General features: G+C 35.1%; 3 protein-coding genes across 3 annotated transcripts; 1 reads left to right on the forward strand and 2 right to left on the reverse strand.

Annotated features, from left to right (window-relative positions):
• Nucleotides 1-526: 526 nt before the first annotated feature.
• On the forward strand, nt 527-1936 carry LOC111204577 (trihelix transcription factor ASIL2). Its single transcript, XM_022699657.2, has one exon. The coding sequence runs from the start codon at nt 826-828 to the stop codon at nt 1789-1791; it is 966 nt and encodes a 321-aa protein (XP_022555378.1). The 5' UTR covers nt 527-825; the 3' UTR covers nt 1792-1936.
• Nucleotides 1937-2707: 771 nt separating this feature from the next.
• LOC111204574 (aldehyde dehydrogenase family 2 member C4) lies at nt 2708-6731 on the reverse strand. The gene is made up of 9 exons (XM_022699650.2): nt 6485-6731; nt 5537-5679; nt 4606-4992; nt 4114-4203; nt 3826-3999; nt 3605-3742; nt 3378-3515; nt 3198-3259; nt 2708-3105 (listed from the first exon to the last, which is right to left on the reverse strand). Exons 1-9 carry the CDS (start codon nt 6582-6584, stop codon nt 2832-2834), a joined length of 1506 nt encoding a protein of 501 aa, XP_022555371.1. The 5' UTR covers nt 6585-6731; the 3' UTR covers nt 2708-2831.
• A 2850-nt stretch (nt 6732-9581) lies between these two features.
• Nucleotides 9582-10528, reverse strand: LOC125583026. The gene is made up of 2 exons (XM_048749555.1): nt 9884-10528; nt 9582-9593 (listed from the first exon to the last, which is right to left on the reverse strand). The coding sequence occupies exons 1-2, from the start codon at nt 10526-10528 to the stop codon at nt 9582-9584; spliced, it is 657 nt and encodes a 218-aa protein (XP_048605512.1).
• Nucleotides 10529-22799: the final 12271 nt, after the last annotated feature.

A 22799-nucleotide genomic window follows, 5' to 3' on the forward strand; every position in this document is an offset into this window, starting at 1 on the left:
TACATTGAATTCGACACAATTAAACTAGTACTACTACATTTCCTTTGAATAAAACATTTCTTAAAATTAAACCTAACTAAAACAACATTGCACATCACTTGAAGGTTAAGGCTGGAAATTTAAACCGAACCAGTTTCCAAACCAAATTAAATCAAACAAGGTTTTTTGTTTTTGCTTCTAGTTCAGTTACTTAGGTTAGGTTGAACCAAAGTTTTTTCTTGTAAACCCAATATATACCCAAATCGTATAAAATTTAGCTAAATATACTGAATTTTCGGAATCAAATTAATCTAGATTCTTAACAATTTAAACAGATTTTTAACTAAAGTTGGGACCAGAAAAAAAAAACAAAACCATCCATTAATTTTGATAGCAATAAATGCAAACCGACCCGAATGAACCGAAGTTAGCTCTAGACTCTAGTTACGGCTCTTAATCTCTTCTTTTACAGTTTGTTTAGGTAGTTAAAGAGTCTTTGAGCTAAAACATAAAACTTAAATAATAGATAAGCCTTACTGGTGTATCCAAAACATATGGCCCAATTCGACCCAATGGGTCATGGACGGCCTCAGAAAACGCGACGACAAAACTCCGTCGCTGGCTTAAACATGTTCATCGGTGGTGTTTAGCTTCCCCTACGACGCGGCTGAATATGCAGATCTCTTCCCCCTTAGACGGCCTTTAACAACCTCAACTTCCACCGATCCTCACTCCTCAAGCTAAAACCCTCGAAGATCTTTCTCTCCTGGTGACAAAATCAGGTACCTTTCTTCCGAATTCGAAACCCTAGATCTCTCTCTCTCTCTCTCTCTATCGTCTTCTTAGATGGGTGACAGTGAAGACGAAACCGGGTACCCAAAGAAGTTTTACCCTCTGAATCGCCAGACCCATCCTATGTACACCCGACCCATTCCCAAGCGCCACGCGTATTACCACGAAGAAGACGACGACGAGGAGGAGCAAGAAGACGACGGAGGAGGAGGTTATAGTCATCGCGAGAGGTTTCAGAAGAGGCTTAAACCGACTAAACACGACTTCTCCTCCGGTCCGAGCGAGACGAAAGCTGAGCAAGAGGCGTTCGTGGTGCTGGAGGTGTGGGGAGACAGGTTCCTGCAGTTGGGTCGGAGGAGCTTGAGGAACGAGGACTGGAACGAGGTCGCGGAGAAAGTCAGCGAGGAGCTTCGGTCGGAGAGGTCGGAGACGCAGTGTCGGAGAATGGTCGATAACTTGAAGAGGAAGTATAAGAAGGAGAGGATCAAGGTGGACAAGTCCGGGTTGGGTTCGAGCAAGTGGTCGTTTTTCAACAAGATGGATATGTTGCTTGGTGGCGGTTCTTCGGCTAAACCGGAGTTCGGTTTAGCCTGTGGGGTTGATTCCGGGGAGTTTGTGTTTATGAACACTAAGGTTTATTTGGAGAAGAGTAATGGTTTTGATGAGATGATGGATAGTCCTGGTGATTCGGAGGAGGATGATGAGGAGGAGTATGAGAGGAGGAGGAAGAAGGGGGATGATGCGGCGTCGTATAAGCTTTTGGCGGAGTCGGTTGAGAGGTTTGGGAAGGTTTTTGAGAAGATGGAGAGGAGTAAGAAGGAGCAGATGAAGGAGTTGGAGAAGATGAGAGGTGAGTTTCAGAGAGATTTGGAGTTGCAGAAGAAACAGATTGTGGAGAGAGCTCAGTCTGAGATCGCTAGGCTACGTGAAGAAGAGGAGGAGAATCATCATGATGATGGTGGTGGTGAGAGTGAAGATGAGGGAATGGAGAATGATTCTGATGTCAATCTCAGTGATTGAATAATTTAATAACTAGGTTTGTATGTTTGTTTTATTAGATTCAAGAAAGATTATGTTTTGCATTTTGGGTAATTCACAACTGGTAAGTGTTTGTAACTTGTGTTTGATGGTTACAAGTTTTATTGATATGGATTAGTAAGGATTATTGTAATAGCCATGACAAGTGTCTCAAATCCATGCATTGTTTTATTTCCTCGTCAAGACATTTTTGGTCTGAGGATGAATGCTGCTTCAAGCCTCACCAAGGAGTAAGTCATTTGGAACAGGCAATTGATCATCATCAGCTGCAACTGCAAGTGGATTCTAAAAGTATTGGGCCATTTGTTTCGTGATTTTGATTTGTATTTTTTTTTCAAGAAAAGTAACGGCCTGGCCATGATTCTAGGAGAGAAATTTAAAGCAATTGCAAAAGATCTCTGGACATCGAGGCAGCTATGATGTGAATTCAGGCTGTTTAGTGGCCTATTTCAGTAAGTATTGTTCGAGCTTCAGTATTCTCCACTCATATCTTGGTTATGGTACAAGATTAATAATTTAAAGTTAGGTACATGTCAAAACCATATACCAAACCAAATTCGTATAGTTATCATTTACACATTTAATAGAATCTAACGGGAACGGGAGGTGCGGATGCTGGTGGAGTGAGAGATATACATAGACATTAGAAATGTAGATTTCTGAAATGGCTATAAGACTCCTTGACATGCAATTGGACACTATAATCATTGCTAAACGGAGATCCAGCTACACGTACTGATAAAATTTGTTGCAAAAAAAGAAGAAGAAGAAGCAATTTTTGACATCCTAATCCGAAGATCCTTACTGCTCGAATAAGATTTGCTAAAGAGGAGTGTACACGTTTCAAGGAAAAATCACTTGTACGAGACAAATAACAAACCTCATTTGTTAACTAGTGTTTCAAAAAATGACAAAACTCTTATTGATTTAGTAAATGGACAAAAGAAAAACGTACTGTAAAAAAAAGATCACACATGCTTTTATTAATGATTACGTTTGTATTTTAACTATGGACAATTTTGCTACATCCAAGGGGAGTTGTGAAGAGGCATGGCAATGGATTTGACTTGTAGATAGCTATCGAGAGCGTCCATGCCACTTTCACGACAATTGCCACTCATCTTGTAGCCACCGTAAGGAGAGTCGAGGTCAAATGCGAAGTAGCAGTTAACCCAAATGACTCCAGCTTTGATTGATCTCGAAACCGTGTTGATCACGTCAACGTTTTGGCTCACTATTCCAGCTGCTAGACCGTATTTCGTGTTGTTTGCGCATTTGATTCCTTCCTCCATAGTCCTGTGGAAGCAAGTACATAGAGAGATGTTTAGTGTGTTATGGAATGTGATCAAGAATGAGAAGAGAAAACGGGCGTCTTTGTTTGCTTTTACTTGAATTTCATCAAAGACATGACTGGTCCAAAGATTTCTTCTTTGTATATCTTCATATCTTCCTGTTATCAACAAAAATCATAACCCATTATTTAAAACAACCTTGTGTTACTAGGGACCTAGGCGACATGTTATGGTCCTGGTCCTAGTCCGAAGGATTCAAGAAATGTGTAGTATTACCGTGATATCTGCGAATATAGTTGGTTCGATGTAGTATCCTTTGTCTCCAATAGCGTTCCCTCCAGTTAATAACGTAGCTCCTTCGTTTTTGCCATGCTCAATGTAAGAGAGAACCTTCTCATGTTGTTTTTTATCCACCTATACAAAAACAAATATTACGTACTCAACCCGTTTAGTCTACTTAAAATCTACTCAAAACTAAGATCAATCAACGTAGTCTATATTACTTGAGGTCCTTGTCTAGAAGTGGAATCAAAAGGGTCACCAACGGTCCAGTCTTTAACCTTCTCCACCATCTTCGCTACAACCTTATCGTATATAGCTTCTTGGACAAACACACGAGAGCTTGCGACGCAGATCTCACCCTGCACAATCCACCAAATATGTTTTACATAACAATATGTCACAATATTCGTTGATATTTGGCCTCTATGATATAATAATATACCTTGTTGTAGAAGCAACCTAGTAGCGCAAGTTCGGCAGCTTTGTTAACATCTGCATCATCGAAAATGAGAAGAGGCGATTTTCCGCCTAATTCAAGGGACACTTTTTTTAGATTGCTTGTGGCTGCGGCTTGCATTATCTTCCTCCCAACATCAGTTGATCCCGTGAAACTAACCTGAGCACACAAAAACAAAAGAAGATTCATGAATTCACATACAACTAACAAAATCCCCATTACTTGATGAATCCACATACTAATTAACATCTCATAAGACCATAGTTATTTTACTTTGTCAATGTCCATATGGGAGGCAATGGCAGCTCCAGCAGTTGATCCAAATCCAGTCACCACGTTGATCACGCCATCAGGAAATCCCGCCTGTGAATTTCAACAAAAATAAATACAATGTTTAGATAGTTCAACTTTAATTTCTTCGATTGCCTACACGTTTGGCATTACAATGCTATAGTTGTGTGTTTACTTTTAAAAATGATACCAAAACTTTTAGTGTTTTATGCGTCTGGATTGTTTCTTTGTTTATGTTATATTTTTTCCAAATGAATCCGCAATTCTAAATGTCTTAAAGCAAAATATAGCATTAAGAGTAAACGTATACGTAACAACAATATACAAACAAACAAACAAACAAAGAGATATTTTATATGATACTATTATTTAGAAAATGTTTGTGGCTTAAAAAACTATGTATAAAACATGCTTAATAAATAAAAAATGAGATAGATAAACTTAACTTTTTTTTGACTAAATAGATATACTTACTTCTTTCGAGAGATGAGCATAGAACAAAGCAGAGAGTGGAGTCTGCTCTGCTGGCTTGACCACCATGGTGCAACCAGCTGCTAAAGCCGGAGCCACTTTCATGGCAAACATAATGCTTGGAAAATTCCAAGGGATTATGTGACCGACCACTCCAATAGGTTCTTTAAGTGTGTATCCGAACAAAGACGGACGTGTCATTCGAAGTGTCTCGCCGTGGATTTTATCCGCCGCACCCGCATAGTACCGGAAATGTCCGGCTGCAGCCGGAATGTCATTCATTTTTCCCACCTGGAACAATTTTCCGCCGTCAACCGCATCAAGAGCAGCCAATTCTTCAATATTCTGCTGTATTAAGTCTGTATATTTGTTGATAATCCTTGCCCTTTCCTGATCCGATTAGAATGGCCGAAGCATACAATTATAAGTACAACCTTATCAAAATTAGTTTATTACACATAAAACTAAATTTGTGTATATACATGGAAAATTAAAAATGATCATAATTAATATGAATCAATCTATTTATCATCATTTGGTTTTAGATTGAAAATTCATCTAATTTAATAATACAAACAACCTTATCAAAACAAGGTTGTTATAAAATATAAGTAAACTTAGATAGAGTTTTCTGAATATGGGTAAACGTTTTTCTTAATAACATGAAAATGACTTCGTGACACTAACAGCAAAAATAAGTAAAATCTGGACTCGTTCCCTATACTGTAAAAAATACACGAATCAGTATGGATATATACTAAGATACAACCCTAATAAATACATATTTATTAGTGACCCACTACGTATGGGACCACATCAATCAACAAACATCAATTATTTTTTATTTTATATATTATTTATCAATAATTTGCTAACCAAATTAAAAACGGGTAGGTACAATTAAAAACATGAGGTGAAAAAGATAGGAACGTACGAAGCCAGTCATGCGAGGCCAAGGACCATGATCGAAGGCGTGACGTGCAGCGTTAACGGCCAAGTCAACGTCTTCTTTGTCTCCTGCTGCTATTTTCGCGATCACTTCACCGTTCCTTGGGTCTATGGTTTCAAAGGTTTTACCTTTAAAGTTTAAACACATTAAAACAAAAACTGAATGATCAAATATTATGTTTCAGAAAAAGATTATGCCAAATTAAATCAACCAGTCGGTTCAATATTCAATCACGAGTTTTTACATCTTCGTTTACATTGTTAAGAACAATACTTTAGCAATAATATTAGTAAAAAAAACTTCTAGAAAAGGTTGCACCAAAAAAAAAACTTCTAGAAAAGGAAGAAAAATATTAGAGAAGAAAATTATAAATTTGGGCTGAGAAGAGAAATAGTCAGGTGGGACCATCAACCACTGGTGTTTGATAGTAGAACATGTTTCCAGTCAGGATAGCTTTTGATATAGGTTGTCAGAAGAAAAAATGTTTCTTCCAACAACTTAATAGTCATCCAAATTAGCCACTGAACTTTTAGTTGTACATATTTTAGGGATTGGTCTAGGCTCATGATTCGCATCCAATGAAACCAGATCCGAAGGATACCGAAACAAAACATTGGTGTCATCCCAAAAATTGAAGTGTTTAACATGCATATATTACCTGGTTCTCAAAATATCAAAAATATCTGTGTGGATTATACGTATCCTAAATCATAATTGTTTCAAGTTTCATATATTTCAGAACGATCAAAACATTTTCAATCTTTTTGGGGAGACGTAATTTGGTTAAATGCACAGAGAAGAATCTGAGGCAGGGATTTAGATAGTCAAAGCCAAAATCAGAAAATAGGAAGGATCTTGATACATATTTTCTTCTGTTAATGTCAACGTTTTGGAATTGTGAGATTAAGTAGATAAGTAGTGAAATTTAAAAACCTGAAGCAGCATCAAGAAACTGGCCGTTAATGAAAAGCTTGGTGAATTTGATCTCCGGTAACTTCGCCGTCGCGCCTCCGTTGCATTTACCGTTCTCCATCTTTCTCCTTTTTCTCTCTCTCTCTCTCTGTTCAGAGGACAATAGAAGGACAGAGAGGTTATGTATGTATTTATATCCAAGCCTCCCGTTTCACACGTCAGCAAGGCAAGTGATTCAACAAAGTTTCGGAGCATCAATATCCCAAAAACCCAAATGGAATGCTTATTATTATTATAATCTTTTTTTTAGTTTTTAATTAAAAATAAAATAAAAACAGAACCAATCGTAGACCGCCACGTATCGTGAGGTCTGCAAAACAGTACAAGATACACCCAACAAAGTTTCTTATTCTACGACTATAAAGCATGGTTTTTTCAATAATCGTGGGCCCCACCACGTAAGAAACGCTCAGCATACTACGATGCAGATGCTCTTAAGGGTGAGGTTTTTCACAAAATAATAGACCCCACACCTACATACACATATACAATATATACTTATACACATATGAATTTTTAGAATTCCAATGGGTAAAAGCCCAGTAGTCTAATATACTAAACTGAAAAAGAAGGGGGGGAGATAAATTTTGACTGACCTATCGTCTTGTTGATGCAGATAAATATTTAGACATTATCTAGTGTTTTTTTTTTCAGCAGACATTATTTGCTTACATTATTATTAAGAATACCAATGTAATTCTACTTAAGACTTATTTATTATTACAACCAATATTTTTAAATTCGATCCGGACACTGAACCGGATAATTTTATGGGTCACCAGGTTATTGAATCGATCGCCGGCAAACCGGGGTGTAATAAACTGAGAAGGGGGGGGGGAGGTGTAATAAATTTTTACCGAGCTATCGTCTTGTTGATTCAGGTAAATATTTGGACATTATCTAGTGTTTTTTTTTTCCAGCAGACATTATCTGCTTACATTATTATTAAGAATACCAATTTCATTCTAATTAAGACTTATTTATTATTACAACCAATATTTTTAAACTCGACCCGGACACTGAACCGGATAATTTTATGGGTCACTAGGTTATTGGATCGATTGCTGGCAAACCAGGAATTAATTAATTAATTAATTTTTATATAATAATATATTAGCGATTAAAAATATAATATATACTTTATGTATCAAACAAAGTTTACAAACTACTTAACTTTAATTTATTTTTTTTCAATTTTATTTGATATAAAAATATCAGAAAATAATTTAGACTAAGTAACAATTTTTGTAACAAGTTAAGAGTTATGGAATTTGATAAAAATATGAAGACTTAAAATTCATAAGTATTTAAAACATGAGTGATAAAATTATACTTTAAATCCAAAATAAACCAAAAGTAAAACATCAAATTGTAATAGATTATTGATAACAAAAATAAACTAATACCAAATTACATGAACTATTTTATTTCTCTCTCTATCATTGTTAACTTCATTTTCTTCAAGTGACATAGTTAAATGTTCATTAAAATCTAAAAATCACAAATAAATAGTTTAATTAGTATTATATATGATAAAAACTAAAAACTTAAATTCTTAATTAGAATACAAAACAGATTCTAATAACGTAAATTAAAAAAAAAATCTAAGGAAAAAGGAAAAGTTACCTACTAATTCAACCAATGGTTAAACCGGTAGTCGGGTTCCGGATTTTAATGGTTTTTTTATGGGTTTTATTGGTTTTTTTTTAAAATGTTTTTTTTTCCATAAAACCCAAACCAAATTATATATCAGATCATCGGGTTTACCGGTTAGACCGCCGATCCGGATCGGGTTTCAAAACACTATTTACAACCGTTCATGATTTTAGGGTTTTACCTCTCATTTGCGTTTAACTGTTTAAAAAAAATACTAGAACTATTTTAATTTTTTAAAGTTTCTTCCAATCATTTTTAAGACTTCGTATACATAAACATATATGTGGTTGAACAAAAATAAAACTTAGGTGTTTCTATGGGAGTGTCTCCAGTGAAAAAAGTATCTCCAGTCTACACATAAGAATATAAAATAATTAATTTCCATAGATGCGTTAAAAAATTATGAATCTTCTTTTATTTTTTCAATCAAAATTGTCATTGACTTTGAATATACTATATACTGAGACTCACTACAGTTTTGTATATATTGGTGTAAATGTGAAAGAAATAAAAAGAAAATTCGAAAGTGACAGAAAAATAAAAATAACCTACAATACAATAAAAAGACACTACAAAAAAAAAACCCATAACTGAACCAGAAAAAATAAATGCACCGTGCACGGATGAAACAACCATTCCGTAGTTTCATATATTATTTGGAAATGTATAACAGACAATGAGAGTATAATAGTATAAACTATTGTGTGCCGATGGGTTCTAAAACCGAATTGATAACAATCCTTTGTATATTAAACGAGAAGGATTGTAATAAATGTATTTACACTATAATAGACACGTGACATTTTCACAATGATTTGATAATAAATATGCTAACGCGTTTATACTATAATCATAAATGTGTTCACACTATATATTTTGTATTTTTAATATAAAACTCACATGCAAGATTCCAATAAAACTTTGATTTTTTCGGTTCGGATCAAAACAAATAACGAATCAAAGCTAAACTATATATATATATTATTTTTATTGTGTACGGATAAAGTTAGGAAAAATATTTATAAATTTTGATTCGATTCGTTATCCGTTTTGATTGAACCAAAAAATATAGATATCCGTAACTCCACGAAGCAAATCAAATACTAAAATACAATATCAAAAGAAAAAGCAAATCACAAATACTAATTTTTTTAGGAACATATATCTAATTCGATCTGTTATATGCATATATATACATTTTAAAAAAATCAAAATTGGCAAAGGACTCGGCCAGTCTCGGATAGCTTTGATTTTTTCCTCGTCCACTCTAAGTCCATCAGCACCTACAACAAAACCTAAAAACACCACGTGATCTGTTCCAAAAGAGCATTTACCAAGATTGGCAAAGAGTTTTTCTTCTCTAAGAACTTCAAGAACAGATTTTAGATGCATCTTATGATCTTCAAGGTTTTTGCTATAGACAAGAATGTCATCAAAGTAGACAACAACAAAATGACTTATGAATGATCTCAAGACATGATTCATCAAACGCATGAAAGTGCTAGGTGCATTAGTAAGACCAAATGGCATAACAAGCCATTCATACAATCCTAACTTGGTTTTAAATGCGGTTTTCCACTCATCACCTTCCTTCATCCTAATCTGGTGATAGCCACTTTTCAAATCAATTTTAGAAAAGACACATGATCCATGCAACTCATCAAGCATGTCGTCTAGCCTAGGGATGGGATGCCTATACTTTACCGTGATGTTGTTGATGGCACGACAGTCCACACACATGCGCCAAGAACCATCCTTTTTGGGCACGAGAAGGACAGGAACGGCACAAGGACTGAGGCTTTCCCGGATGTAGCCTTTCTCAAGAAGGTCACCAATCTGTTTCTGAAGTTCCTTGGTCTCCACCGGATTGGTACGGTAAGCTGGCCGGTTTGGTAGAGACGCGCCAGGAACAAGGTCGATCTGATGCTCAATGCCTCGTACTGGTGGCAATCCCTTAGGATTCTCATCTGGAAAAACATCAGAATACTTCTGCAAAACATCTAAAAGTTCACTCGGAATCTCTGGTGCAAGGTCAGAAGAAGCCATAAGAGATTCTTTGTACAGAAATAAAAGAAATGGCTTTTGAGAGTAAAGAGATCTCTTGACCTGACTTTGTTTGATATAGAAATTGGAGTTCCGTTGGGATGATTTAGGTTCATCTGGCTTGGGTTCCTTGTCACGGTTCCTCTTGAGCTGGATCTGATCTTGATGAACCTCCAAAGGTGTCAAAGGAACAAGCGTGATCTTCTTCCCTTTATGATCAAAGGAGTGTCGGTTGGTGAAGCCATCATGCACGGCTCTCTTATCAAATTGCCATGGCCGGCCCAAGAGAATATGGCATGCGTCCATAGGAAGAACGTTGCAAACGACCTCGTCCTCATATCGGCCAATGGTAATAGGGACAGTGACTTGCTCTTTTACATACTGTTCTCCAGCCTCGTTTAGCTATTCCAACCTGAAAGGACGAGAGAGAGGCCGAGTAGCAAGTCCTAGTTTCCTGACAAGAGTGTCACTAGCAACATTAGTACAACTCCCTCCATCAATAATCAAAGAGCAAACCTTTTCAGAAACTAAACATCGAGAATGAAACTAAAAACATTTTTAAAAATCAAAAAAATCAAAAAACACATATATATATATAGTTTATATAAGTTTTACAATATTTTTATAAATTAAATTTATTATATTAGGTATTATAATTTAAAAAGTTAAATAATATTTTATTTTTGTAATAAAATGTTATTATTAATTTTTCAATTATTTTTAAAATTTTATTTTATTTACGAATCAAATCGGATATTCTTTAAAATTCTAAATCATTTCGGATATCAGAGTCACCGACTATCCAGGTGACTAAAGATTGAATCGACATGAATACCTCCAAATACCCGGATATTCGATATGTGTCCACCTCTATTTACGGATATAATTTATTTTTTTATATGAAAAAAATTCACTAATGTCAATACCTTTTTAATTTTTAATTAATTTTAATTTATCTTTCATGTATTATTTTGAACAAAAATTTTATTTAATATTAATTAACAATATCTTTATATATTTGTCAACTATTTTTATATACTTTTACATACACGTACATGTGCACCTTGATGTGAGCACCTTGTAACTAATTATTTACCACAACTGAAGTATCTATTTTTTTTTTGGAAGTTGGAATATTTGTTTTCTTGATGCTTCTTTCACTACCGACCAAATTGTAGTGAAATGATTTGTCTTAATAATTTTTTTTCTTGAACTATTATCCGTTTTCAAACTATGATATGAAACCTTGGTTCGACATGATGAATATCTAAAATTCATACCATGGAAATAAACAAATAATAGTAACTTTTGGTTTTTACCGAAAAAACTAAAAAATCAAACATTCTAACCGAATAAACCGAAATAAATATTAATTTAAAATAATAATTATATTTTAGGAGATTAAAAACCAAAAATATCTTAAAACCGAACCTATATCCAGATTAAACAAATTTAATGTTTTTTTTATTAAAAATAACGAAATTAATAATCACATTCCGCGTAAAGCGCGGATTATGTTTATATTATCTGCCAACTATCAAGTGTATTTATTCAACATTTAATAAATATAGACAAAATGAACTAAAGTGCATTTTCCTGTTTTCCTGAAGTTAAAATGCTCATATAATTAACTCTCCCACATTTGAATGTCAAATGTCATGAATCATGATATATATAAAATTCGGAACTTAATATTATAGACGTGATGTTTGGTTGCACGTCTACATCGACCATCGATGGCATGATACTGAAAATCTGAAAGTAAATAGACATCAACTAATTTTTAAAACTATTTTGAAAAGTTCAAGAAACGAGTTATACATACATTGTCTTTTCTTTGTCAAACTGTTATATTGTCGTTTCTTATGAACATTAAGAAGAAAAAAACAAACAGTTGCTGGCTCGTCGACTTAGGAGTGGTTGGAGCAAAAGAAACAGATGTGGCCTCAATAATTTCAAACCAATCTTGAATTCACGTGTATGAAGTAGAAACAAAACAAAAAGCTAATGTTATACACAACAGAGTTTGAGTTGGTGAGGGTTTAGCTCCGGTTGGCTCAGCTTTGTCTTAGTTCTGGATTTACCTCACCCTTCAGATCGAAATGATGTCGGTGGTTGTGGCCTGCACGTCTCCGGCTCTGCTCAAATAATCTCAGCAGCACAGTGTTTGTTGCTAGATGACGGTTAACGACTCAGGTTGGTTCGTGGTTTGTTAGTTAGGCCCCAGGTTCAGAGTGTGGCTTCGGATTTGTCTCCTCTGTTAGAAATTGAAGAACATAGTGAAGAACAAGAGAGAGATGTTTAATCTAAAAAGTAGAGAGAGATAGAGTAAATAAGGAGAATCTTATTTGCTTAATTAATTTTCTTATGGGAACATTCCATATATATAGGGGTTACAAGTATGGCAAATGGTAGATGAGATATGATAAACTAATAATCCATTGTCTTGAGACTTTAACCCACCATACATGCTTGTCCCTTGTAGTGGCATCTCCATTGTCTTGAGACCTTAACCCACCATGCATGCTTGTCCCTTGTAGTGGCATCTCCATTGTCTTGAGACCTTAACCAACCATGCATGCTTGCCTCTTGTAGTGGTATCTCCATTGTCTTGAGACCTTAACCAACCATCTTGTTTCTTATTGCTTCATCTTCACACTCCCCCTCAAGCTTGACCATAGGGACTGGTCAAACTTGGAAACCATGAAGCATTCCCTCATTAAAACCTTTAGCTTGGAAAAACCTCATGGGATAAAAACCAAGCCAAGGAAAAAGAGTAGAACACTTCATGGCTAAGAGGATTAGTGTGATGAAAAATCTACGAGTCCTAACTTGGAATGTATGAACTCGCAAACCTTGGTGCTTGCAGCCTTGGTAAAGATGTCAGCTAGTTGATCCTCACTTCTTGTGTAGCAGGGTAAGATGATCCTTTGTTCCACTGCTTGCCTAACTTTATGACAATCCACCTCAATGTGTTTAGTCCTCTCATGGAACACACTGTTGGAAGCTATGTGTATTGCTGCTTGATTATCACAATGCATGGTGATTGGAGTTGATGTCTCTATACCCAAGTCTCGAAGTAGGTTTCTGATCCAAATCAACTCACTAGTGAGCTTCCTCATTGCCCTATATTCAGCTTCAGCACTTGAGCATGACACTATCTTCTGTTTCTTGCTCTTCCAAGTGACAAGATTGCCTCCAATAAATGTACAATAGCCGGTAGTGGATCTCCTATCCACTCTGTCTCCTGCCCAATCAGCATCACAATACCCAACTATCTCTGTATTTTTGTTGCATCCCATCCACACTCCTTGCCCTGGCGCCTCTCTTAGGTATCTTAGGATCCTTTCAACCATGTTCCAATGGTGTATCTTGGGAGCTTGCATATTCTGGCTTACTTGGTTAACTGCAAAGCATACATCAGGCCTGGTGATGGTGAGGTATATCAGCTTTCCTACAATTCTTCTATAGTGTTTAACGTCAGTATAGGGCTTGTCTTCAATCTCCCCCTCACGCAGCACCTTATACCCATCTTCTAGTGGAGTCTTGGCTACTTTCGCTCCAAGATTTCCTGCCTCATTCAAAAGATCAAGTGTGTACTTCCTTTGAGATAAGAAAAGCCCCTCTTTAGAGCGGCATATTTCTATCCCTAGAAAGTACTTTAGCTCACCCAAATCTTTAATATCAAAAGTAGACTTAAGAAAGACTTTGGTTGAGATAATACCTTCCTTGTCACTTCCTGTGATGATAATATCATCTACATAAATAAGAATCACCACAATTCCTTGCTTGCTTGTGAGTGTGAAGAGTGTATGATCAGCTTCTGACTTTACAAACCCTCTTCCATTGAGAGTTGTACTCAGTTTGTGGTACCAAGCCCTTGGTGACTGTTTTAACCCATATATTGCTTTCTTCAACCTTAGGACATTCCCTGGCTTGACCATGTCTTCCATACCCGGAGGTGGCCTCATGTAAACCTCATCCTCCAGCTCTCCTTGAAGAAAAGCATTTTTGACATCCATCTGCCATAAATCCCATTCCAAGTTCACTGCCAATGAGAGTAGAATTCTTATGGTGTGGAGTTTAGCTACTGGTGCAAATGTATCCAGATAGTCTTCTCCATAGACTTGGGTGTATCCTCTTGCAACTAGCCTTGTTTTCTTTCTTTCTGGTTTCCCATTGGCAAGGTACTTGATGGTGAAGAGTAGACGGCTTGTAACAGCTTTCTTTCCTTTGGGGAGCTCAGTTTCATACCAAGTATCATTCTTGATCATGGCACCAACTTCATCCCCAACTGACGCTCTCCACTCTTCATGCTTCATGGCTTCTTCATAAGTCTTTGGTACATACTCTTGATCTAGGTTGCTGATGAAGACTACATGCTCTTCAGATAGTCTCGCAAAAGAACATGTTGCTTGGATAGGATGAGCTACTGCATTGTTGTTGAAGTATACTTTGGTGTCCATCCACTGAGATGGTTTCTTCACCCTTGTACTCCTCCTTAATGGTTGAACTTCTTGTTGCATTCCATCTTGATCATTAACAACTTCTTCTTGGATAGCTTCTTCTTGGATAGCTTCCTCGTGGATAGCTTCGTCATGGATATCTTCTTCAGGGATAGCTTCCTCATGGATAACTTGCAAATTAGGTTGGTTTCCCCCCTCATGATCAGGATGGACTGCTTCTTCAATTGATGTAGCTTCATCCACAACTGGAGGTATATGTGAAGTGCTCGGTATGCCACTTGTTTGAGGCTGGCTGATGCCTAGGTTTTCCAGAATGATTCTCAAGTTGTTTGCCCTATCTGAAGATCCTTGTGAGAGATCCTGAAGGCTTTCCCAACTCTTCTCATCATAGTATCCCTTTGATTCCACAAACTTAACATCCCTTGAGACCATAACTCTTCTTGATTCAGGTATGTAGCACTTGTACCCCTTCTGCGCATGAGTATATCCTATGAACATGCCTTTGACACTCTTGGCTTCAAGCTTGTTTCTCTGTTCCCCTGGTATCAAGACATAGCACACACACCCAAAAACACGCAAGTGATCAATTGGAGGTTTTATTTTGTTTAATACCTGAAAGGGAGAGTTATCTTGGAGGACTTTGGTGGGGATCCTGTTGATCAAATAACATGCTGAGACCACAGCATCTCCCCAGAACCTCTTTGGAACATTGGTATGGAACATCATGCTCCTTGCAACCTCCATAAGATGGCGATTCTTCCTTTCAGCAACTCCATTTTGTTGTGGTGTGTATGGGCAACTTGTTTGATGGATTATGCCATGTTTTGCTAAGTGATGTTTGAAAGCAGTGCTTGTATATTCTCCGCCATTATCAGACCTAAAAATTTTGATCTTGGAATTGAAATGGTTAGATACATAGTTTTGGAAGTTAATAAAAGCTTCTAAAACTCTATCTTTAGTTTGAATCAAGGTGAGCCATGTATATTTTGATTTTTCATCTATGAATGTAACAAAATATTTATGGTTCTCCCTAGACATACAAGGTGCTGTCCAAACATCAGAGTGCACAAGATCAAAGCAATTTTCATAAATAGTCTTAGAATTAGGAAAAACAGATCTCTGATGTTTACCAAGAATACAAGCCTCACAACTTCCACTCTTTAAAGATAGATTAGGTAACATCAGTCCTAAGGCACGATAATGAGGATGACCTAATCTAGCATGCCATAAAACATCACTAGCTAACACAGAAGCAGAATTGAAAGCACAAGATAAATTTGAAAGCTTGGTGTTTTCAAGCAAGTAAAGCTCTCCCTTGCTCACACCCTTTCCCAGCATCTTCCTGGTCTTAATATCCTGAAAGCACACATCATTAGGACTGAAAATAACATTGCAATTTAGATCATTGGTTGCTCTCTTAACAGATAATAAGTTGGATGTGAAAGTAGGCATATAAAAAGCTTGAGACTCCTTATCAAACAGTTTCAAGTTTCCTACTCCTTCAATTGGAATTCTATCACCATTAGCAATCACTACACTTCCTAGAGCAGGTTTAACATCACTAATCAGTCTAGCATCCCTAATCATATGATGAGAAGCTCCCGAATCGATGATCAAAGGTCTAGTAGTATGTGAAGCACTGTGAATAGAATTTAAAGCATTGACACTGATGTTACCAGAGTTTGCATTGATAGCTTTGATAAGGGCTTCAATGTCTGACTTGCGGATGAAGGCATCATCAGGGGATGGCTGGGACATGGCATGGGATGTGGATCCACCAGTGTGGGTGGTTGAGATCATAGCTCTTCCATCTTCTCCTATGCGCATGGAGCCTGGTACTGTGGTTTCATGAGCTCTTGCTTCATGTGCTTTGGCCTGGTTGTATCTGTTGGTTGAAGCAGGTCTGAGGTGAGGATGGAGGATCCAACAATTGGTTTTGGAGTGGCCTAGATTCTTGCAGTGCTCACAAGTCACAGACTTGTCTCCTCCTCTTCTTGGTTTGAAGTGTGCTTTGTTGACTGAAGCACTCTCCATCTTCTCAGCTTTGTTTGCCATAGACAGTTCCCCTTTTCCACCAAAGAGACCATCTGAGCCTAGCTCCTTCCGAAGTTGAGCACACACATCATCATAGCTTGGAAGCTCTTTAGCTCTCAATATGTGTTTAAGTACATCATTGAAGCTTGGGTTGAGTGTGAGAAGCAATCCAAAGACCTTGTCTTGCTCACGCCTCTCTTCTAGTGTACTAGGATCAGTGGTACTTGGTCTCAGCATCTCAAGTTCAGACCACAGCTGGCTGTACTTCCCAAGGTGCTTGGTGAAGTCCATCTCCTCTTGCTGTAAGTTGTTGATTGCCCTCTTAACCTCAAAAATTCTGGTGAGGTTTGAAGTGTTGCCATATACCTTGTGTAAGGTATCCCATAGCTTCTTTGCAGTCTCACAATGTGAGTAAGACTCCATGATAGGAGTATCAAGTGAGCCTTGCAAGATAGACAGCACCATGAGATCCTCCTGACCCCATTTGCCTTCATCTACCACTACAACCTCCTTGCCATCTTCTCCTTGGGTGATTTGTCTTGGGGCCTCACTTGTGGTGATGTGCTCCCATAGACCTCTTCCTCCAAGAGCTGTCCTGGTCAATCTCGACCAGGTAATGTAGTTAGGACCTTTCAGGATGACTGGAATCCTAACTAGCTTGTGCTGCTCCATCTTTGCTTGCTATTGTCCAACGGGTAAAAAATAAAAAATTTGCCAAGGAGAAATTTGAATTTCTGAGGCTAGGCAAGAGAGAAAACAAGGGAAGCCAATATATGTTCTCTAGAAATGAAGAAAGTAAACCAAACAAGTGAAAGAGTAAGGTGAATAGAGTAAATTTGCGGAAGCAGTTTGGTGTTCAAGAGCTTGGATGCTCTGATACCATGTTAGAAATTGAAGAACATAGTGAAGAACAAGAGAGAGAGATGTTTAATCTAGAAAGTAGAGAGAGATAGAGTAAATAAGGAGAATCTTATTTGCTTAATTAATTTCCTTATGGGAACATCCCATATATATAGGGGTTACAAGTATGGCAAATGGTAGATGAGATATGATAAACTAATAATCCATTGTCTTGAGACTTTAACCCACCATACATGCTTGTCCCTTGTAGTGGCATCTCCATTGTCTTGAGACCTTAACCCACCATGCATGCTTGTCCCTTGTAGTGGCATCTCCATTGTCTTGAGACCTTAACCAACCATGCATGCTTGTCTCTTGTAGTGGTATCTCCATTGTCTTGAGACCTTAACCAACCATCTTGTTTCTTATTGCTTCATCTTCACATCCTCTGGAAGGGTTGTATGTATTTCGATCTTGTCCTCTCGTATGAGGATACAGTTAGATGGGTGTATACGGTTCCAGTGGACTGCAAAGGATGCGGTAATCTCCGGCGCAAAATACTGAACGACAACATCGTCGGATTACGGTTTCTCTTCGTACCGCTGATAGACCATGGATTTGACCCACTTTTACCCATGGTTTATAAGTGTTTTAACTATTAACTATTATATTATAGAGTCTATTTAGTATATTTATAGGATCATGAGTGATTTGGAGATAAATGATGATTTTGGAGCATTTTAGAGATTTTTGGAGTAAGCACCCGAGATGACCATCGGTCGATATTGAAACGGAATAATCGATCGATGTTAACGTCTTGACATCGATCTAAAGCGAAGCCCAAATCTTCACCAAGCTACTTGTTTTCTATGTTGTCTGTCAAAATTCAAAATTGGTAATAATATTTAACATTTTACCAAAAAAGAAGAAGTTTGAGTTGTAAAATACCAGTTTGGCAATCTACCGTTAAACACAATATCTCCTTCTCTCTCCTCCCTCTGGTTTCTCCGCCTTCTCTCCTCCTATTTGCAGTCTGAGTTTCTCCGATGACCGGTGCGTGGCGGTTTCGTTAACGCCAGCGCCGGTCCCAATCTGCTTAGTTTTCCTTCTAGTTTAACATATGTTCGGCGTGTAATGACTGGAATCTATATTGATGGAGATTTTGGTTGGAAAAGCTTGGCTTTCTTTCTCAGATCTATGTTAGATTTCTGAAGTGAAAATACCTGATCGTTAGATTAATGGTTTGTTTTTTCATTCCTTTCTCTATCTTGTTACTGGTGGGATTTTGGGTGGGCTTGTTCACTTTTTTGGAAGCTGCTGTGGATTCTTTCCGGTTCTGTAGTGAGCCAGTCATGTGGGATTGGTGTCTCTGAGTTTGTTTAGGCTTGGCTCCTTGTTTCTCTGTCAGATTCAGGTGTGATCTGGTTTCTTCAAAAGCTCCATCACTAGGCATTCAACGGCCGTGCTTGCTCTGCCGTTTCCGAGAGTGTGTGATGAATCTGTTGATTCCAACTTGTCGAAAGGTGGAGTTTGGTTATTTGGTCATGAGGTATTCCCTCGTTGTTCAAGGAGGAAGTGACTTATTGGTTGTTTGGCTGTGGGCAATCTCTATAAATATCTTTCATGGAGTTCTGAATCTGTTGTTTCATGTTCGTTTGGAGTCTTCGCCGGTGAATTTTGTTTTCAGTTGTCTTTATCTTTTTTTTTTACTGTTATGTGTTTGTGTTTGTTGGGATCCCTTGTATAGGCTTAGTTTCCAGGGTCGGTTCTGTGTGATCGCTGGCTTGTGTACCAGATGTAATCTTTTCGTTGTAAGAACACTATCTTGTAATCCTTTGTGTTTTTTTTTTATTAATAAAATCAGGTGAAAAAGGGTTGTAAAATATAAAGTATTAACTAGATTTTCACCGGAATATTTTTTTGGTAAATTTTTTATATAAACGCATTTTTTCTTCGTTTAAAGTAGGTATGAGAATAAAATCTATAAATCATAGTCTATACTGAACTCAGAAAAAACTGATCTGTACCCGGTCTGAAATATAAAAAATCCAGGATAAGTCTTATAGTGTGGTACACCACATATTCGAACCCAAATTGTTATTAGCCGAACCCGAACGGACAAACCGAAAAACCAAAAAACCTTTAAAAAATCCAAAAAACCAATCCAAAAGTCTAAATGAATCGCAAATATAAATATCTGAAACATAAATATGTTATTGAATTGAATTAATTAATTAAAAAATAATAGATTAGTTATTTAGTTCCTTAATTTTAGGTTAGAGTATATATTTAATAATAATTAAGTAAGATATAAGTAAAAATAATAGGAAAACTAGCTAAATGTAATGCTCCAACCAAGACTATTTGTAAGTAGATAAAAAATAGAACTCTGAATTAATAGATTACTAGATCTCGATCTGCGCAACCACGCGAGTTTTTGTTTTTATTTGTTTTTATATAAATATTTTGTTTTCAATTCTAAATTCGTATATATTATAATATATATGTATGTCTATCAATTGTTAAAACATAATTAATTTACGGTATTTTTTTTTCATTGAATAGATTGTTTCAAACTTTCGGATGTATTTTCTTATATATATATATATTCAGATTATTATTCATTATTAAAATCGTATTCAAAGATATTGTAACATTTCACAAATTTAGAAATTTTTTAAAAAATTAAAATTTTCGCTTTATAGATTTATATTATCGAGTAAATAATTAAACATTTAGTTTTTGTTTAATTTTTAAAATAAACTATATAGTTTAAATTTTTTTTCATTGGTTTAAGGTAGTAAAGATTAATCATTATTAGATAATATGATTTTTGTTATCTAAAATGTTTTTTATAATTTTAAAAGTTAACATCGACAAATACTTAAATATTTAACATATGGATGTATAGTATTACAATATCAAATTATATTTATTTATTTTATACTATGTATAAATCCAATGGATCATCTATTGTTTAAATCCAATTATTGATATCTAATAAAAAATTTTGGTATGACCAAAATTTAAATGATAAGATTAGAGATTAAATGTTACATAACTTTCTATGAATAGACCTATTTTAAAAAAAAATCACATATGAATCAATGTTATGAATCAATGTTGCCACGACTTATGTTTTAATATATAAGAGATCCGTTACTCTTCTCTTAAGTTGATTATTATAAATTTATAACTATTGATCACTAATTTCGCGTGTCGGATTACAAAGGTATTCGTTTATCAATAAAATAAGACTTCGTCAAAAGTAACCCATAAAGGTGCTAGTCTAAACAAAAGACAAATCAGCAAAAAGAATAGCGTGGCTGTGGGGGGTCATTATTTAATATAAAACTAAAAAATTAAAAATATGAAAGAGAAAGAATAATGTCCATGATATATTCATATAGTTTAGAAATTATTCAACCATTTTAAACTTATAAATGTTAGTTTTACTAACTAAATCTTATATATTAAAATATAAGTCACAACTTTGATTCATGTGTGATTTGTTTAAAAAATGGATCTAATGGATCTATTCCTATAAAATCATGTTACATTTAATCTCTAATCTTATCATTTAAATTTTGGGTCTACCAAAATTTTTTATTGGGCTATCAATAATTGGATTTAAATAATAGATGATCCATTGAATTTATAGATAGTATAAATTAAATAGATATAATTTAATGTTGTAATACTATACCTACATATGTTAATTATCTAAATATTTGTCGATGTTAACTTTTAAAATTATAAATATTTTTTTTTAAATAAAAAAAATCATATTATCTAACAATGATTAATCTTTACTACATTAAACCAATGAAAAAAATTAACTATATAGTTTATTTTAAAAATTAAACAAAAACTAAATGTTTAATTATTTACTCGATAATATAAATCTATGAAGCGAAAAGTTTAATTTTTCAAAAACTTTCTAAATTTGTGAAATGTTACAATATTTTAGAATATAAAAATAAAACAATATTTTACTAATCTATATATATATATATATATATAGTTATGATTTTAATAATAAAATAATAATCCGAAAATATATATATACAGAAGAAGATACAAATACATGTGAAATTTTGAAACAATCTATTCAATGAAAAAATATACCGTATACTTATTATGTTTTAAAAATTGATAGACACATATATATTATAATATATACCAATTTAGAATTGAAAACAAAATGTTTATATAAAAATAAATAAAAACAAAAATCAGCGCGGTTGCGCGGATCGAGATCTAGTATGAGTTATTGAAGAAATGGATACAAAAATTTCTAGATATATATTATGGAAGATTTTATAATCTTTTGGAAGATGTTATACAAATTCATGAAAACTTTCTTAAATATAGATAACATAAATTTAGGATATTTAGTTACACATTTAGAAAAATTTTCTTGAGTTAATTTCTTAAAATTTTATTTATAAAGACTTTGACGCTTAATAGTTTCCAAATGTTTGATATTTATTTATTTTATTTATTAGTAAATATCTAATGAAATAAAATTATAAATAAGAATATTTTATCTTCAAGAGCTTTTGATGCTAGTTAATAGAATTACCCAAAATTAATTATTTTGTTTGAAAACGTTTCTAAAAGATATTAATAAATTCTAAGACTAAGAAAACTTGTAATTTAGATTATTGCTATATGTATTGTTGTAATTGTCTGCAACTCACATATGCACACATTTACCAAAATTTGTTGAAATTATGATAGTCACGTCACGAATAGAAAACATCAGAATGATATTTCAATCTATAATATTCCAGGTAAAGACTACAAGTCCAGGTAAACGGCGGTCATCTAATTCTGTTCGGTGTTGTAAGCTTACCTAGTTGGCAATGAAAATTCTAAATTCGCAGATTAAAAAAAAATCAGCAGATAGCTTCAATGGTCTTCTACTACCAATAAATTGAATATTAGTTGGAAACATGAAAGATCAAAACGAAAAACACTGAATACCTTTAAGCCTCTATAAAAATTTGCAGAAGGGCAGTACCGGTCTAAAGTTTTGTACTGTCACGAGGGAGATTAGATATAAGTTATAAGTTTAGTGTTCATTCGTCATGGTGAATGCACTAAGCTAGAAGGGCGGTACCGGTCTAAAGTTTTGTACTGCCCCAAGCCAAATAAAAGCTATGCCTTTATACATATTTCACATTTCACATTTGATCAAGATCACAAAATAATACAAAAATAACTTCAAATTT

The sequence above is a fragment of the Brassica napus genome, chromosome C3, assembly GCF_020379485.1.
Source record: "Brassica napus cultivar Da-Ae chromosome C3, Da-Ae, whole genome shotgun sequence".
NCBI classification, from domain to species: domain Eukaryota; kingdom Viridiplantae; phylum Streptophyta; class Magnoliopsida; order Brassicales; family Brassicaceae; genus Brassica; species Brassica napus.

What these genes read in the sequence shown, in the direction of transcription:
- LOC111204577 (XM_022699657.2), top strand. Translation starts at nt 826, where the DNA reads ATGGGTGACAGTGAAGACGAAACCGGGTACCCAAAGAAGTTTTACCCT.
- LOC111204574 (XM_022699650.2), bottom strand. Translation starts at nt 6,584, where the DNA reads ATGGAGAACGGTAAATGCAACGGAGGCGCGACGGCGAAGTTACCGGAG. An exon ending in GGCCTCGCATGACTGGCTTC is followed by an intron (nt 4,993 to 5,536) that starts GTACGTTCCTAT and finishes TAATCGGATCAG; the next exon opens with GAAAGGGCAAGGATTATCAA. An exon ending in ATGCTCATCTCTCGAAAGAA is followed by an intron (nt 4,204 to 4,605) that starts GTAAGTATATCT and finishes TGAAATTCACAG; the next exon opens with GCGGGATTTCCTGATGGCGT.
- LOC125583026 (XM_048749555.1), bottom strand. Translation starts at nt 10,528, where the DNA reads ATGGACGCATGCCATATTCTCTTGGGCCGGCCATGGCAATTTGATAAG.